This window comes from Melanostigma gelatinosum (assembly GCF_949748355.1).
Source record: "Melanostigma gelatinosum genome assembly, chromosome: 10".
NCBI lineage: Eukaryota > Metazoa > Chordata > Actinopteri > Perciformes > Zoarcidae > Melanostigma > Melanostigma gelatinosum.
Genome location: NC_136643.1, coordinates 19,173,445 through 19,189,984, shown reverse-complemented (window position 1 = coordinate 19,189,984; position 16,540 = coordinate 19,173,445). Strand labels below are relative to the sequence as shown.

At 44.8% G+C, this 16,540-nt stretch overlaps 1 protein-coding gene across 1 annotated transcript; it reads left to right on the top strand.

Moving 5' to 3' along the window:
* Nucleotides 1-1,147: 1,147 nt before the first annotated feature.
* heg1 (heart development protein with EGF-like domains 1) lies at nt 1,148-13,084 on the top strand (the record flags this gene model as incomplete). The annotated part of the gene is made up of 14 exons (XM_079276351.1): nt 1,148-1,424; nt 6,085-7,870; nt 8,019-8,527; nt 8,681-8,794; nt 8,979-9,101; nt 9,248-9,351; nt 9,451-9,506; nt 9,848-10,008; nt 10,431-10,565; nt 10,847-10,889; nt 10,982-11,019; nt 11,118-11,205; nt 11,512-11,689; nt 11,885-13,084. The coding sequence occupies 14 exons, from the start codon at nt 1,148-1,150 to the stop codon at nt 12,026-12,028; spliced, it is 3,756 nt and encodes a 1,251-aa protein (XP_079132477.1). The 3' UTR covers nt 12,029-13,084.
* Nucleotides 13,085-16,540: the final 3,456 nt, after the last annotated feature.

The window sequence follows — 16,540 nt, the reverse complement described above, 5'->3', positions numbered from 1 at the left end:
AGATGCAAAAGGTGCCGTATCTAAAGATGCAAGCTTGAATCTGAACTAAAAATATTGTTTGAATCCATCATTCAACATTGACATGAATGAGAACCACTTGAGTCCCTCTGTTTATTAAAAATCACAGCATCCTGTTGGCACAGTGCTTGTTAGGAATATAATATTTGATGGAGTATGAGGAAGAAAAACAGGCATATCTGTAGGCCTAAAGATACGAGTACCTTGTTTCCTCGTCAACTGCTCTCTAGATTACTCACTACTCACTTACCATCCAGAGCAGACAAACCTTTAAATGGATTGGCTGAAGAATGGGACCGCACACACGGGTTACACTTTAATACATGAGTTTTAGGTTAAGGGTGATGACTGGAAATGTGGAAATACTCTTTTGGGTTAGGCCTGAACAACAACAGTTATTTGTGCTTTTTGTCATGAAGGTAAGAAAGCAACAGCAAACTTTCAAGCCCTTTCCCACCAGGTAAACAAACAAAGTTAGAAATTGATTAAAATAAAATGCTTACATCTAATTGTAATGGCTCAGGAATTCAAAAGTATGGCTTTAAAATGTATTAATAGGCTTTCAGTAATAGGACATGTCATAATGAAGAGGTAGTGTGTCATTATTATATGACTTGACCTGAGATTTTGACATGATTTTTAATTGTATAATGTTTAATGGCAATGACTGATGAGTCATTGACATATCATCCAGAGCAGAGCAGTGATGCGCTGTGTTTGATTTGTCTCACGTCCCTCGGGGCTGAAGTGGAACATTCCGACAACACCTGAAGGCAACAAAGGCAGCCCCTGGGTTGAATTGTCTATGGGTTCAATAAAACCACTATTTTGTGATGGTGTGTGAGCGTGCGAGTGCTTTTGTGTGTGTGTGCGTGTGTGTGTGTGTGTGCAGGAGGAGGAGCCCGCGCTCCTTCGCCGTGATAATAGGCTGCTGCCTCGGCTCTGTTATCTTCCGTTCCCCGCGGTCCGAGCAGCGGATCTCCTCCGGACCTGCACCAGGATTTATCTAATTCTTACGAAACTTCGCTACTAGCCGGAGCGCTCCTCCCATGGTGTCCCCGGGAGACTCCCCCGGCCTGTACTCGACTTTACGGAAACTATCGGCGACCGTGTGGGGGTCTTGGAAATCATGGAAACGTGGTTTTTGAATCAGGTCCTCTGTGTGTCTCTGTCGGTCCTCCTGCTGGGTCTGCCGGGGCCCCTCGGGGCAGGTACCCCCACCATCAACAGCACGGATCCGGTAACAGCAGGATTGTATTATTCGACCGCCACAGATGAGCTCGGTAACATGGAAAGCAGTGAAACGTCAACTTCACACTCCAGCGAGAGTTTATCCCCATCACAGAGGAGCATCCTGCTCACACACACCGCTGAGACACACACTGCTGCTGCTGCAGGGCATTTGGGTAAGATCCTTCTCACTGTGGCCTCGAACGACAAGTGCAACTGTTCAGACTGAAACGGTTCAGTTTGCTGAGTTTACCCACTTTATTGCACTTGATCATTCATTTAACCTGCAAAGTGAATTCTCCAAATCAAAGTTCAAAGTTCAAGTTCAAAGTTCACTTTATTGTCAAAGTTTCCACATGTGTTATGCATACAGAAATTTCGAAATGCCGTTTCTCGCAGTCCCACAGTGTAATATAGACATGAACATATAACATATAATAGAATAAAATAGAATAAAGTTAAGACATAAGGGCCTAGATAAAGGATTAAACAAGTAGCAGCAGAGAATAAAAAGTGACTGGTGCTGATAAAAAGTGACTGGTGCTGATAAAGTGACTGGTGCTGATAAAAAGTGACTGGTGCTGGATGAGGGAAGGGGTGTGAGGGGGAGTAGATGTCCTGGTATGTTCCATTTGAGGCAGAGGGGAAAGGTGGGTGAGGGGGAGGGTAGAGAGGTCAGGGGAGAGATGGCAGGGGGGGAGAGAGGGGGAGAGAGGGAGGGAGAGAGTTCAGCATCCTGACCGCCTGGTGGAAGAAGCTGTTCCTCAGCCGGGTAGAGCTCGAACGGAGACTGCGGAACCTTCTCCCTGAAGGCAGGAGGCTGAAGAGGCTGTTGGAGGGGTGGGTGGGGTCACCCGCAATGCCGAGTGCTTTGCGGGTGAGGCGGGTGTTGTAAATGTCCTGTAGTGTAGGGAGTGAGACTCCGATGATCCTCTGGGCAGAGTTCACAATGCGCTGCAGGCTCTTGCGGTTGGAGGCGGTGCAGCTTCCGAACCACAGCGTGATGCAGCTGCTGAGGATGCTCTCAGTGGCGCCTCGGTAGAATGAGAGCATGATGGGGGGGGGGGCTCCTGCTCGCTTGAGCTTCCTGATGAAGTACAGGCGTTGCTGGGCCTTCTTTGCCAGTGCATGTCTGTTTTCATTGTAACCACAATAACAAACGCTTCATTTGGAGAAGTGCCTACAATAGAAATTCCACAGCAAAGCTCATTTATAATATAACAATATGTAATATATAAATCATTTGTTTTGGATAGTTATAATATCTTAAAGAAAAAGCCAACTAGCATGTTGCCACACATTGCATGACAAAATTAGATCAACGAATAAGCATCCTAGACACAGGGTCATGAAACAAGTGCATTTCTCTTTTTGGTTAGTTTGTGTCAGTATAGAGCTGAAACCAATAATTATTGTCATTAAATGTTTTTGTTTGATATTTTCATCCATTGATTGAGTCATGTGAGAAATGTCCATCGCAAGTTCCAAAAGCCTAAGTTGACGGATTTAAACTGCTTCATTTGTTTGACCAACACTTCAAAAAGTACTCCGTTCATTATTGTGGAAGACAGAAAAAACACAAAATATTTGTGAGAAGCTGGACCCAGAGCGTTATTTAGCATTTCTGCTTCAATAAATGAATTAAACAAGCAATCGCTGAATGCAAATCAATTTAATGTCGCTGGTCAATTCCTCGACTAATTGTTTAATTTCTACTTCAACATAAAAAGTGTTTTTAAGACTCATACTGTATGTTTATATGTGTGGAGCCCACTCATCATAGACAGTTATAATATATAAATCCTACCACCACTTTAAACTGACAGACCTTTCTCATGAACGAAGCCCGACAGAAGACTTGGAATAATAGTTTAATCAATGTGGTTCACCAGTTTATCTTGATCCATTCACTTGATTTGATTCAACCAATGAACACTCAGAGACCCTCTCGTGAATGTGTAACTCTTATCATGGGCCATCAGATCTGATCAGCGTCTCCTCTTCCTTTGCTAGTTTCCTGTTAGACCTGCGGTGTTGCTGTTACTGCACAAAACAAAAGTCCTGACATGTCTTCACCGGCTCATACAGGTGTTGATAAGGTGTATGGACCGCTGTATACATTGCTCAAGAGCATCCTGTCACATGTGACCCCTGAAGAGCTGAGTCCAGGTCCCCCATACGGCCTGTAGCTTCAGGAGATCACGTCTCAGAACAGAGATGTGGTTCACGATTTCTAAGACGCAGCGCTGCAAAACATAAATGAATGAATAATACAAACCCCAGCCAATAGGAAGAAAGAGAAATTCAAGCCCCGAGGCTACGAATTATGATTTGTTTTTATAGTTTTACCGTTCAAATCTGCACAACTACCTCTTTATAACCTTAATATAGTTGCAATGCAACTGCACTGGTCTTATTAACATGCTACTATTACTAACTACTACTATCAACACTACTAATGCCACAGTTTGCCAATCAATCACAATACAGTTTACATATTAATAGTAATACAATTAATGGGCTAATGACATACTGTGTCATTGGCTTCTGCATTTGAACCCGAAGTGAACCCGAAGTATTCTGCATTTATAAAACAGATACAACTAAGACGTACACAGCGACGTCAGCGATACCTTAAGATGGCCACTATGAAGATTTTGTTGATTCTTGCTTGGTTTCGGTCATGCTTGTCAGACTGGGAGCTGCCCAGAACCACTGGGAGGAAACAATGTGGGGGTAAAATGCTTCGCTTCAAATTCAAAGAGTAGTTCCTGCTGAAGAATGATGAAGTGGAAATGATTCACTGATTTCACCCACACTCACCTTTCCTGTTCCGAACAATAATATTTAGTCACTGAATATTACAAAATTCCTCAGCAACAAATTACTTATTTGATCTGTAGGCAATACAAAAATCAACCGCTATATATATATATATATATATATATATATATCCGTCCTCATTCATGTGATAACACTACTGCATTTGCTGAAATGAATTATGCAAGACGACATCGCGGCTCTGTTAACAGCTGAGAGATAAACAGTGGAGAATCTGGGCGTGTCCCTCACTCACGTTCCTGTCTGAGTTGTGTTGCCCGGACTTTATCCAGAGAGAGAGAGAGAAAATGAAATAAGAGCGACACATGCGGAGGAAGTGAGAGAGAGAAACATAGAGTCCAGTGGCCCAGTTCTCCTCACAGACTCCCAGTGGGACGGGCTGTTCTGCAGTTGAACTCTCCCCTCCATTGGTTTTGGATGGTGGCTGCTGGTGGCTGTGTGTGTGTGTGTGTGTTGGCTGTCAGGATGCTGTCCAGTACCGACGCTCAGCCTCAGAGTGCTGTTGTTCCAGTCCGGGGCTGCTGGAGTCAGACAGCATCAGTGGTGGGCAGAGAAACATACCTTTTTCTCTCACATCCACTTGATACTTTAAGACTTCTGTTTAAGCTCACTAGTTATGTCATTTGAAAGCGGCCCTCATCAATATTTATACGGAACATTGAGGGATTGAATCCTCAGATAATAATCCCCTCAGTTCTATGATGCATTTTAGCGTCTCTCGGCTCATTGTTTTGGTTTTTACGGCCCGCAACCTCGATTCAGTCTCACCGTCTCTCATGGAGATCTTTCCAGCTGTTTTCAGCAACTCTGCTACTGTACACAACTTGCCCTGCATCCAACAACTGTGAAACAAAGTTAGCTTGTGGACACAGTGGCGCGTGGGGATGAAATGAGAGTAAATATTGGGCTTATAAATGTCCAAATGAATGCTCATGTGACCCGTGTCGCCTGGATGCTAACTTGTTCACCATGTCAACATAAAAAAATGATGACAGGTCAATGCTGTGATGACCAACCTCTCCTCTGACACTGAGCATGAAAACACGCCCAGATACACGGTGACAGTTTTCTGCCAGAGCCTTGTGCTCACTCAGCTTTAGGAAGGAAATGGCCAATTCCCAAGGGAGACCGTCAGCGCCATATTTAGGAACCTCAAGCCTTTGTTAAAAGCTTACGAACCGGTTCTGCCAATTGTTCTCCGCCCCAAAATCCATTGGCTCTGCAGCAAGCAAAGTTTCTTCTGGCAGCATCTTCCCCCTTTTCTGCGGTCTGTCCAGGCCAGACACGGCCTGGTGAGCAGCCTCTGGTGGCCACAGCTGGAGGTGAGCCACTATATGGACAGTTAGCAAAGGAAAGTACAGAAACAGCCAGACCATGAATATTGTTTCGTAGGTATATTGTTTGAAGAATATGGAATATAAGCATCTCGGCATTAGGTTACCTGGTTCACATAACAGTGGGTTACTACTCTTTTATTACGAGTTCATAGAGTTTATGTCCTGCCAGTAGAAATGTTTGCAGATGTTCTTCTTCAATTGATGGATTGTTGTTTGGTCTATAAAGTGTTAGAAAATAGTCAAAAAAGCCACAGCCCTGCTTGATGTGTTCAACAAACTGTCCAAAATCAAAAGTTTTCAATGTACAGTGATATAAAAAAGCGAATTGTCACATCTGAGAGATCTGGGCATGTATACTTTCAAGATGGCTGAAACAACTTTAAAGGGATTTTTCTGTCGGTTGACTCATTGATTAATCAACTACTTGTTTCAGCAATGACACTGCGCGATCGCTTTATGCTGGAATTATTTGTATGTATACATATAAACACAATGTAAAATTAGTTTGCCGTTTGCCATGTGTACATAGAAATGTATGAAAGCAGTTGATGACAAAACAATGATACTTAGAAGCAGAAGTTAAAGAGGCTTATGAATGTTTTCAGTGTCTTAGCTATCGCTTAATAATGTAATTTATTTTTGTTTTCTTTTTCCATAGATACTGAACAGACAAAAACCTTCACAGAAACAAGCAGCAGGTCACTGGAGGACATTATTCAGTCTACTGAACCACTCACCTCCACCCTTGTTGTAGCCACGACTGAGACCAGCAGCATCAGCAGCAGCAGCATCATCTCCACCAGCAGCAGCAGCAGCAGCTCCAACAGCAGCAGCATCAGCAGCGGCAGCAGCACCACTAGCAGCAGCATCAGCAGCAGCAGCGGCAGCAGCAGCGGCACCACTAGCAGCAGCAGCGGCATCAGCACCACTAGCAGCAGCAGCGGCAGCAGCAGCGGCACCACTAGCAGCAGCAGCGGCATCAGCACCACTAGCAGCAGCAGCGGCAGCAGCAGCGGCACCACTAGCAGCAGCAGCGGCATCAGCACCACTAGCAGCAGCAGCGGCAGCAGCAGCGGCAGCATCAGCAGCGGCAGCAGCACCACTAGCAGCAGCATCAGCAGCAGCAGCAGCGGCAGCAGCAGCGGCAGCAGCACCACTAGCAGCAGCATCAGCAGCAGCAGCAGCGGCAGCAGCGGCAGCAGCACCACTAGCAGCAGCATCAGCAGCGGCAGCAGCGGCAGCAGCACCACTAGCAGCAGCATTAGTAGCAGCAGCAGCGGCAGCAGCAGCGGCAGCAGCAGCACCACTAGCAGCAGCATCAGCAGCGGCAGCAGTGGCAGCAGCACCACTAGCAGCAGCATCAGCAGCAGCAGCAGCGGCAGCAGCACCACTAGCAGCAGCATCAGCAGCAGCAGCAGCGGCAGCAGCACCACTAGCAGCAGCATCAGCAGCGGCAGCAGCGGCAGCAGCACCACTAGCAGCAGCATCAGCAGCAGCATCAGCAGCAGCAGCTCCACCAGCAGCAGCAGCAGCAGGAGCAGCAGGGACTGGAAGGACGTTACTAAAACAGACCAGGTCTCAGACGCCTCCCCAGCCGTGTCCGGGGAGGCTAGTTCCTGGATGTGGACGGAGGAGGACAGACTCCCACGGGACAGCCCAGACACCACCCTCCGACTAGGAGACGCTTCAGCCTTGACGTCCCACGCAGCCGTCCGCACCGACAGCACCGACACTTCCACCACCATCAGCCGCGCTGGGGAGAGGACCCTGATGTCTGTCACCTCCTCTTCCAGCAACAGCACCTCCTCTGCCTCTACGGAGGACTCCAACTCCCATCAGCCCCCCTCCACCTGGGGTATTTCCGCTAGCGCTACAGAGACTGAGGACTACACCCACAGCGCCCCGTCCACCCGGACTGACAGTAGGGACACAACAGACCAACACATGACCCCCTCCTTTAAGGGGCTGTATCCAGAGACGGGGAGCACAGGGGGGTCCAGAGGAACCCAAAGTTTAACCGGACCACCTAATGCCACCCATCATCAATACACCCCAACATCAGAGGAGACCTCCGACTCCACACCGCCTCTCAGAGTGACCGAGCCCAGCACTGACCAATCTGAGGTGTCCGTTTCCTCCATCCCTACCCTCACCTCACCTGCACAAGGCCCCACTGACATCTCAGGGACAGAGCAGGGGTCGGGCTCTAGTGTTACAACCTCCACTGAGTCCTCCACCGGAGCTCATAGATCCAGCACTCAGAACCAGGAGGGTACTGAGGGGGTTTCATCCCAGACCAGGGAGGACAGCGGGGGCTTCGTTCTGACCACAGCGACGCCTACAGTCATCAGCAGTACATCTGAAGTGGACGACTCTCTAACGGACACTCCAGTGCCCGTTACCGAGGTCTTCCTCACCACCACGCCTGTCACTGTAACCGAAAGGTACGTTTTTACAATAATGAAATAGAAAATAAAAGCCGTCTCTATGTCGCGATGTCACTCCCGATGTTGTGAAGATGAAAATTGTTGCAAATGCTCTTTTCAGTTGTTGTCTGTAAGACATTTGGTTTGATTCTTCTCTCTCGAACAGATCACAGATAACAGAGGAAGACACTTTCAAAGCCACTGTGTCCACCACCAACCCCACCACCTCATCCTCCGTGTTTAGTAGCTCCGCCAGCAGCTCTACCCCGGGGTCGCCAACCGAGGCCACCATCCCGCGCACGACATCCTCCTCCACATCCTCCACCCTGGCCCTTCTGACCTCTGCAGCGCACCCAACTCACCGCGTGACACCCACCCAAACTCAGGAGCCCTCAACTCGGACGGCTAACCCCACGGACGCCACCACCTTGCGGGCAGAAACAAGCACAGGTACCCCAGGAATCGCCACGACTCACAGCCAGCGCGCCACCACCGCCGCCACCACCGCCGCCACCACCGCCGCCACCACCGCCACCATCACCGCCACCACCACCTACACCCACGGCACCCCAACCAAGAGTACGGAGCCTCTGCAGACCACAGGGAGACAGACAGAACGAGGAACTACAGAGTCCCTGGGGACGACATCACCCACCAAGGCCCAGACACCCCCAGGTCGGTGGTCTACACTCTTCCTTCCTCACATTATGGGATTGATTAGACACAATGAACTGTTTGTGCCATTAATTACACTGATTTGAACCTTTTTAATGGTTCGATTTCTTTCTGTTTTATGGTGAAATGCCGTGTCTCCTCTCTGAACTCCAGGAAACCCTTGCGTGTCAAACCCTTGTATGAACGGAGGGATGTGTGTGAGCTATAAGGGGCATCAATTCACCTGCCACTGTCAGCAGGCATGGACAGGACCGACCTGCAACCAGGGTGAGCGTCCCTCCTCCTCTTCAACATTGTCAGCATGCATGCTATGTTAACTCTTGTGTTTCGATGTACCCAAGCAAATTGATTTTTTTCATATCGTGCTGAGGATCAAGATTCAGGTATCAGTTGTAAGCGAAGGCCTGAATATAAATTGTATTGTAATACCAGCATGCACTTGTGCGTCCAGATGTGGATGAGTGTGAGAGGGACCCCTGCCCCGTCGGGTCCAGGTGTGTCAACACACGAGGTTCCTTCGGCTGTGAATGTCCGCTCGGGTTCGACCTGGAGGATGGACGCACGTGCACCAGAGGTAAAACGCCTTTAATACACAACAGCAAAACGACACTTCAATCACAGACGACGGAAATACGCAAACATAAATTCGACTTGAACTCTTAAGTGGTTTCCCCAAAGGCCTTCTCTTGATTCACCGACAGTATATTTCCCCTTCTATAGCAAAGGCGTTTCTGGGAACTTTCAGTGTCAACAGACTGCCACATGACCCTGTTATCTTCACGCGCGCCACCATGCATGAGATCCAGAGAGAGATCGTCCAGCTGGTGAGAGGCGGTCCACATCACTGCTCCTTTCTGAGAAAAACTCAATTGGGCTTATGTGTAATATGCCTCCCACACACTCTCTTCCTGTCTCCACCTCAGCTCAATGCTTCACTGTCAGTGCTCCGAGGATACAGCCGCTCGACGCTGAGTAAGAAGTAAGTCCTTGCCACCACGAAAGCATTCCATTTCTGTTATTCCATTATGTTGTTTATTCTGTACACATGACATCTATAGCACCGCTAGGCATCCTGGGAAAAGGATCCCTCCTCTGTTGCTCTCTGTGAAGTTACTTCCTTTTCTGATGCGAGGGTCCTGGGACAGGATGTTGTGTGCTGTACAGCTTATAAAGCCCTCTGAGGCAAATTAGTGATTCTAATTAGAAGTGGTTCTAATTATATTTACCCCACCAGCCGTTACATTTGTTTCGCTAAATGATGCAACATGGACGATTTGTCAGTGTGTAGCTCCGTACTGACCTCTGATCTGTTCCCCACAGAGGAGAGGACGGGGTTCGTATCTCAGCTGTCAACATATTTTCCATTACCACCGATGTGACGGGCGCAGAGGTCTACAACAGCGTCCAGATGTCTCTCAGCAACTGCAGCTCCTCATTGGCCCACTGCCGGATGGTGCTGCACCACCAGCTCACGTACCACGGTAAAAACTAGCAATCGTAATTATCGGGTTTAATTGAGCTAATTTTAGCCAAATTAAATACAGTTTTTAACTGACCGACTTTAAATGTGACTGAGGGCAGACTACCGAATGTAGCTGTGAATGTGTTTACAGCCACTAGAGGGCACCATTGAGCCGTCAACAGCTCCCACAGTTGCATCATTACATCGCTCGCAATCTCCAACATCCAGCTGCTGTATTTCACAACGGCGACACAGAATCTCACAAGAACAGCAGAGCACAAGTGAACAATACCACAACTCACTAAAATAAGATCACTGTGAGCTCACACGTACGGTAGAAATGTGTGCAAGATGGGTGAAAATCTGACTTCCTCTTGAGACGGAACCTAATATCCCTGTGCTGTTGTACTCGTGACTAATTGTGTCCACCCCGTGTTCCAGTGGAAAGCCTGTGTGCGGCCCAGAAGACTCAGTGCGATACAGAGCGCTCCACCTGCACAGACAACAGCGGCACAGCCAACTGCCAGTGTCTTCACGGTTACTACAAACACAACCCCGAAGACCTGTCCTGCTTAGGTGAGCTAAGTGTGTGCATGTGTGTTTTTAAATGACTAAATACAACAATGACAAGAAGATGATTTAAAAAAAAAAAAAAAGCAAAGTGCATATTATAATGTGATTAAAAACGTAATTAACCTGATTAAAATGGCAACAAAGTGTTTCCTTCCTGACAAAAACAGAATTGACATTTCACATGAAAATGATCGAAACTAAGACCAAAGGCGTTTTAGAAAATCGATTGGCTTTGGAACTCCTTGTACCCAAACCTCTTTCTGAAATAAAACGTCTTGTTTCAGAATGTGGAGATGGCTACAAGCTGGAAAATGACACCTGTGCTCCGTAAGTTCAACTCGATTTCATTTCTCCTGACGGAATTGATCCACTCACACGGAGCGATTCTCTCACTGCAGATTCTGTTTCTTGTTTTTCAGCTGCATGTTTGGATTCGGAGGATTCAACTGTGGAAACTGTGAGTGTGGAAACCTTTTTTCATATTAATTTGCTCTCATGATCTTTACGTTGGTTTTTAAAGTGCAGCGTTTGATGTGTCGTTATTTGACATTGCAGTTTACAAGCTGATCGCAATCGTGGTGTCGCCTGCAGGAGGCGCTCTGCTCCTCATCTTCATCATTGCTCTCATTGTCACCTGTTGCAAGTAAGACTTCTGTTATTGTTGGTGCAAAACTTCTCTTGTGCATTTCACCTTGTTGAGTCTTAAACTGACGTGTTCTTGATACTAGTGCAGTAATCTGCATTGCCCTACCGTATTAGCAAATTGATGATTGCAAAACAAAGGACCCTAGACGATCCAACAAGTGCAATTATCTATTTAGTGACTTAAAGGATCAGTTCATCCAAAGAACCAAAAAGCACAGTTCCTTTACTTTCAATGGTTTGACGACTTGAAAGATTCTGGTGACATTTGGCAGGTTTAACTTTTGAACAATGTTTGATCTCAAAGGAAAGACAAGAATGACATCAACAAGATCATCTTCAAGAGTGGAGACCTGCAGATGTCCCCATACGCAGACTTCCCCAAAAATAACCGCATATCCACGGAGTGGGGCAGGGAGACCATAGAGATGCAAGAGAACGGCAGCACCAAGAACCTGCTGCAGATGACCGACATTTACTACTCTGTAAGGAGACATGCAACACAACTCTCGTTTTATCTCCCGCTCGTTCTTCATTTCTCTTCATAGTTCAAGTGAAGCACCTTGTTTGTGTGTTTAGTTCGAGCCAATGAATCTACACTACTACTATATTGTTGTAGAAAAAGCTGTTCAATACATCTAACACATTTTCTCTCTCTCTTTCTGTGCTCTTTTCCTCAGCCTGCGTTGCGTAACTCAGACCTTGAGAGAAACGGCCTGTATCCGTTCACAGGTCTGCCGGGTTCTCGCCACTCGTGCATCTACCCCGCCCAGTGGAACCCCTCCTTCATCAGTGACGATTCACGAAGACGAGACTACTTCTAACCGCTCCACCTTAAAGACACACACACGCAGGAACTTAACCATCTCTTACACTGTAAATTGTGACGTGATATGATGGTTTTCTGTCACAGTAAGAGACATTTCATCATTTTGCATGTTTTAGTTCATTTACTTTAACTCACACATGACATTGCTGCTGTGTTGGCAAAGACGGTTTAATGTGTTTTTCCTGCCTCACAGGCAGCTGCTGACTCTCATTTACTTCACCGTATGATGGAAAACAATTCGCAGACTGCGTGCTTGAGCAAGATGATCCACGACAGTAAACAATCATATCTGTCTTGTTGCTGCCTGGTAACGAAGTGCAGATTTGCTTTAATAAGTCTGCACTGCATTAATGCACAATGATTAATAAAAGCAGATATGGTGGTCACTGTGTTCAGTCACTGTGCTCACAGACAGGAATGTGGAAAAACACATCACGGGTTAAGAAAATACAAAAAAAAAACGTAATGTGAAGTGTAAGAAATAGACGAGAACATGCTAAAACGTTGATATGGTCCTTTAAGTGCTGATATATGAATATGTGTGTGACACTGCTGTGATTTGAAAATATTCAGTTTCTTCTCAGATAAAAGTCTAAGAATGAAGTATTGATGGAACAAGACAATAACAAACCACTGAAGGATGCAGAAACGTTCAGTTTGATAGAAACTGATGCACAACTTTGAATTCTGATGTCAACATGTATTTATTCCCTCTATGTCCAAGTCCTTGACATGTAGCATAATGGACATCTCATATACTGTACACACTGAAAAACTGAAGAGATAAACGTGTAGCTTGTGTGTGTGTGTGTGTGTGTGAGAGAGAGATTGTGCAGGTTTTAAATATTGGTGTTTGTGAGGCGTGTGTATGTGTGTGAGGAGTAATTAACTACCAGAAGGATCATAACTGGAATGTAAATCTGTATCATAATTAGTGTGCTATTCCTGACATGGAGTATTATTTTCATGTGACTCTTTTTGTCTTTGTGTTCATGTCATCTGTTGTTTCTGGCGTTTTAGTCAGATGAGCTTATTTAAATAAAAAGGTTGCACAGCAGTTTTTCTCACACTCCACTCTTTTGGCTTTTGATTTATAAAGGTTGAGATTGTTTAAACAAAGTGTTTTTGCAAGTTTATATCATTTTCTAGTGGCACGCAGTGCAACAAGAACAGAACAAACTCACATATTGTGTGTTTAGAACAGCGGAAACAGTAGTTTGCCAAAAATAAGTGAATAATGAGTCAGAAACAATGGAACACAATAAAAACAGAAAGATGTCATTGTGACGTTTGCTATCACACAACATAGTTTCAGCATTTTAAATCAATCGATCAACATTTTGGAAAATATGCTTATTTGTTTCCATTTTGGGAGTTGGCCATGAGGCAATTAGCGTAGCTTTAGCATAAAGACTGGAAACGGGGAAACAGCTAGCCTAGCTCTCGCTGAAGTAAAACAATCCAGTCGGCAGCATGTCTTAACAGAATATGTTTAGTTTGTTTCGTCCTTCCACAAACATAAAAAAAGATAATTTGTGGATTTAAAGTGTGTAATGTGTGTATATCTTGGAGAGCCAGACAGTAACTTCTCAGAGCTTTATAATCATTGTGACATTGCCAGGAAAAAAGACGAGTTACTGAGCATAAGTATGTTAATGCTCTCCAGCCAGTTTACATCAGGTGAAGTAACTAACACTGTAACGATGAATGTCCAAATTGTCAGTGTGATTATTGGGTGAATGATGTGGCCAGAGCCCAGGAGGCAACAAGCAAAATGCATGAAAAGACGTTCTGTGTGCATCTCCAAAGAATGTACAGCTGAGTCAGGTGCTTCTCTGAATGGACTTTCTAACCTGTGGCTTGACTAATGGGCCTGTGACTATTTTCAACATCATGGCTACTGGGTTGTTCCTCTTTTGAATGGTCCGTCCACTTCGCTGAGAAAGGATCAAACAACCTCTGAGGCTTCTCCCGGGGTCCATGATTTGCTGTGCTGGTCTTCACGAAGCTGACGCATATTTCTTACAAGCCTCAAATGTGGTATTTTTTTTCTTGGTTGATATATTTTATATTTACATGTGTGTGTGTGCGTGTGTGTGTATGTGTGTGTATGTGTGCATATTATGTAAGAGCAAATTTGCATGAAAAAAAAGTTTCCTGAGAGTGTCACTGTGTGACCATTTCATCATTTTGCATGTTTTAGCTCATTTACTCACATGACATTGCTGCTGTGTTAACAAAAGACGTTTTAATGTGTTTTTCCTGCCACACAGGCAGCTGCTGACTCTCATTTACTTCACCGTATGATGGAAAACTATTTGCAGATGCTTGAAACGTGCTTGAGGTAGAAGATCATTGACGGTAAACAATCATATCTGTCTTGTTGCTGCCTGGTAACGAAGTGCCGATTTGCTTTCATAAGTCTGCACTGCATTAATGCACAATGATTAATAAAAGCAGATATGGTGTTCACTGTGTTCAGTCACTGTGCTCACAGACAGGAATGTGAATTATTGATCGACAGGAATGTCTAAAAAACACAACACAAATTAGAAAAATAAAACAAACAAATGCCAATGATTTGAATTGTGGGTGACGTGTAAGAAATAGACGACAACATGCTAAAACGTTGATATGGTCCTTTAAGTGCTGATATATGAATATGTGTGTGACACTGCTGTGATTCGAAAATATTCAGTTTCTTCTCAGATAAAAGTCTAAGAATGAAGTATTGATGGAACAAGACAATAACAAACCACTGAAGGATGCAGAAAAGTTCAGTTTAATAGAAACTGATGCCAATATATATATATATATATAACAGTGTAATAGTTTCATAGTTCAGTGACTGGAAGTCTGTCAGATTCTGCTAATATATTCAAATCTATAATAACAAAGCTCATTTCTGCAATTTATGTATTCCTCCCATCCCGACAGGTTAAGACATCTATTCCCAGCCTACTCTGTATTTGTAAAAGAGCTGCATGAAGTTCTTGACAAGAGAGAATGTTGCTATCACTTACTACACACACATACTGCAACCGACACACACACACACACACACACACACACACACACACACACACACACACACACACACACACACACACACACACACACACACACACATATCCATATATATATATATATATATATATAAACATATTATTTTTAATCATGTTTTTACTCTCTCTCTCTCTCTCTCTGCCAAAGTCACTCAGTGACCAAACTCAGATCATTTTCCTGATGTTGGCCCTTTAACTTCATATGATTCTGTTGCTGTTTCAGTTTTCAGACACTCTGTAGATTCTCTAACTTTCTATCTGATTCATGTTATAAAAATGTCAACTTTCTAATCATAAATCTATGTCTGGAAAACAAACTTTGTCAAGAAAATCACAATTAGTCATGTTGGAAAAATAATTGTAAACCGATGAAATAGAAGCATGAATTAATGTCTCGATTGTCTTTTAGGCAAATTCACAAGTATATGATTTATAAACATAATTTGATTTGCATTCGATGCAAATAACTCTGATTCGTTACATTGCATAGTGTTGGAGAGCCTTACTGGCTTTAGTTGTGAGCTCTCTACGAGGGAAGAAGACACCAAAGCCAAAACAGCAAAGAGAATAAAGATGGACCTACAAACATATGCCCTCAGTAATGGGCCTGTTGTTTTTCTTAACATCGTGACGATTGCATTTTACATGTTTTGCATGGTCCGTCCACTTCACGGAGAAAGGATCAAGCAACCTCTGAAGCTTCTCCTGTGGTCCTTGATTTGCTGTACAATAACTTCCATGGTGGCAGTTATTTTTTCGGTGGGCTTTTCTCTACGTTTTGAACACTTCACGATTGGCGAAATCTTTTTTGCATTGATGGTCTGCAGTGCGTTCAGTAGTATGACCTCCTCTGTCTGGCTGAACTTCTTCTACTGCAGCCAGATTGTACCTGCACAGAGAGCTCTCTTCATCTGGATTAAGAAGAATGTTAAATCCATCATCTACTGCTTTTGGATTGTTGAGAGAATTTACAGTTTGTTGAGTGTTACTTGCACGTTTTTAATCAAGATTAATCCTGATGGAAATGGAACCAGCAACCATTCCACATTGGTTCATGACATGCCTGCAAGCGATTTCTTGAAATATTTCCAAGAAATTATGTTTTTCATTGTGTTTTCCGTACTGAAGGTGCACTTTGTTTTCTGTCTGTGTGTTATGGTGATGTCCAGTGGTTCTACTGTATTCTACCTGTCTGGACACATGCGTCGTATGGTGGCAAATGGACAACCTCTGTCCTGTCCACAGTTAAGGAATCAGGTGAGGGTCACCGTCACCGGCATCCTACAGGGAGTTCTGTATGTGATCTGTGCTGTTTGGACCTTCTCAAGTTTTATTGCTGCGGACACTTTTGGACAGACCGGTTTTAGAGCTATCGATTCCACTGTCATCAACTTGTACATGTTCGGCACTCTGTTCAACATGGGAGCTGGTCAGGCTGTATT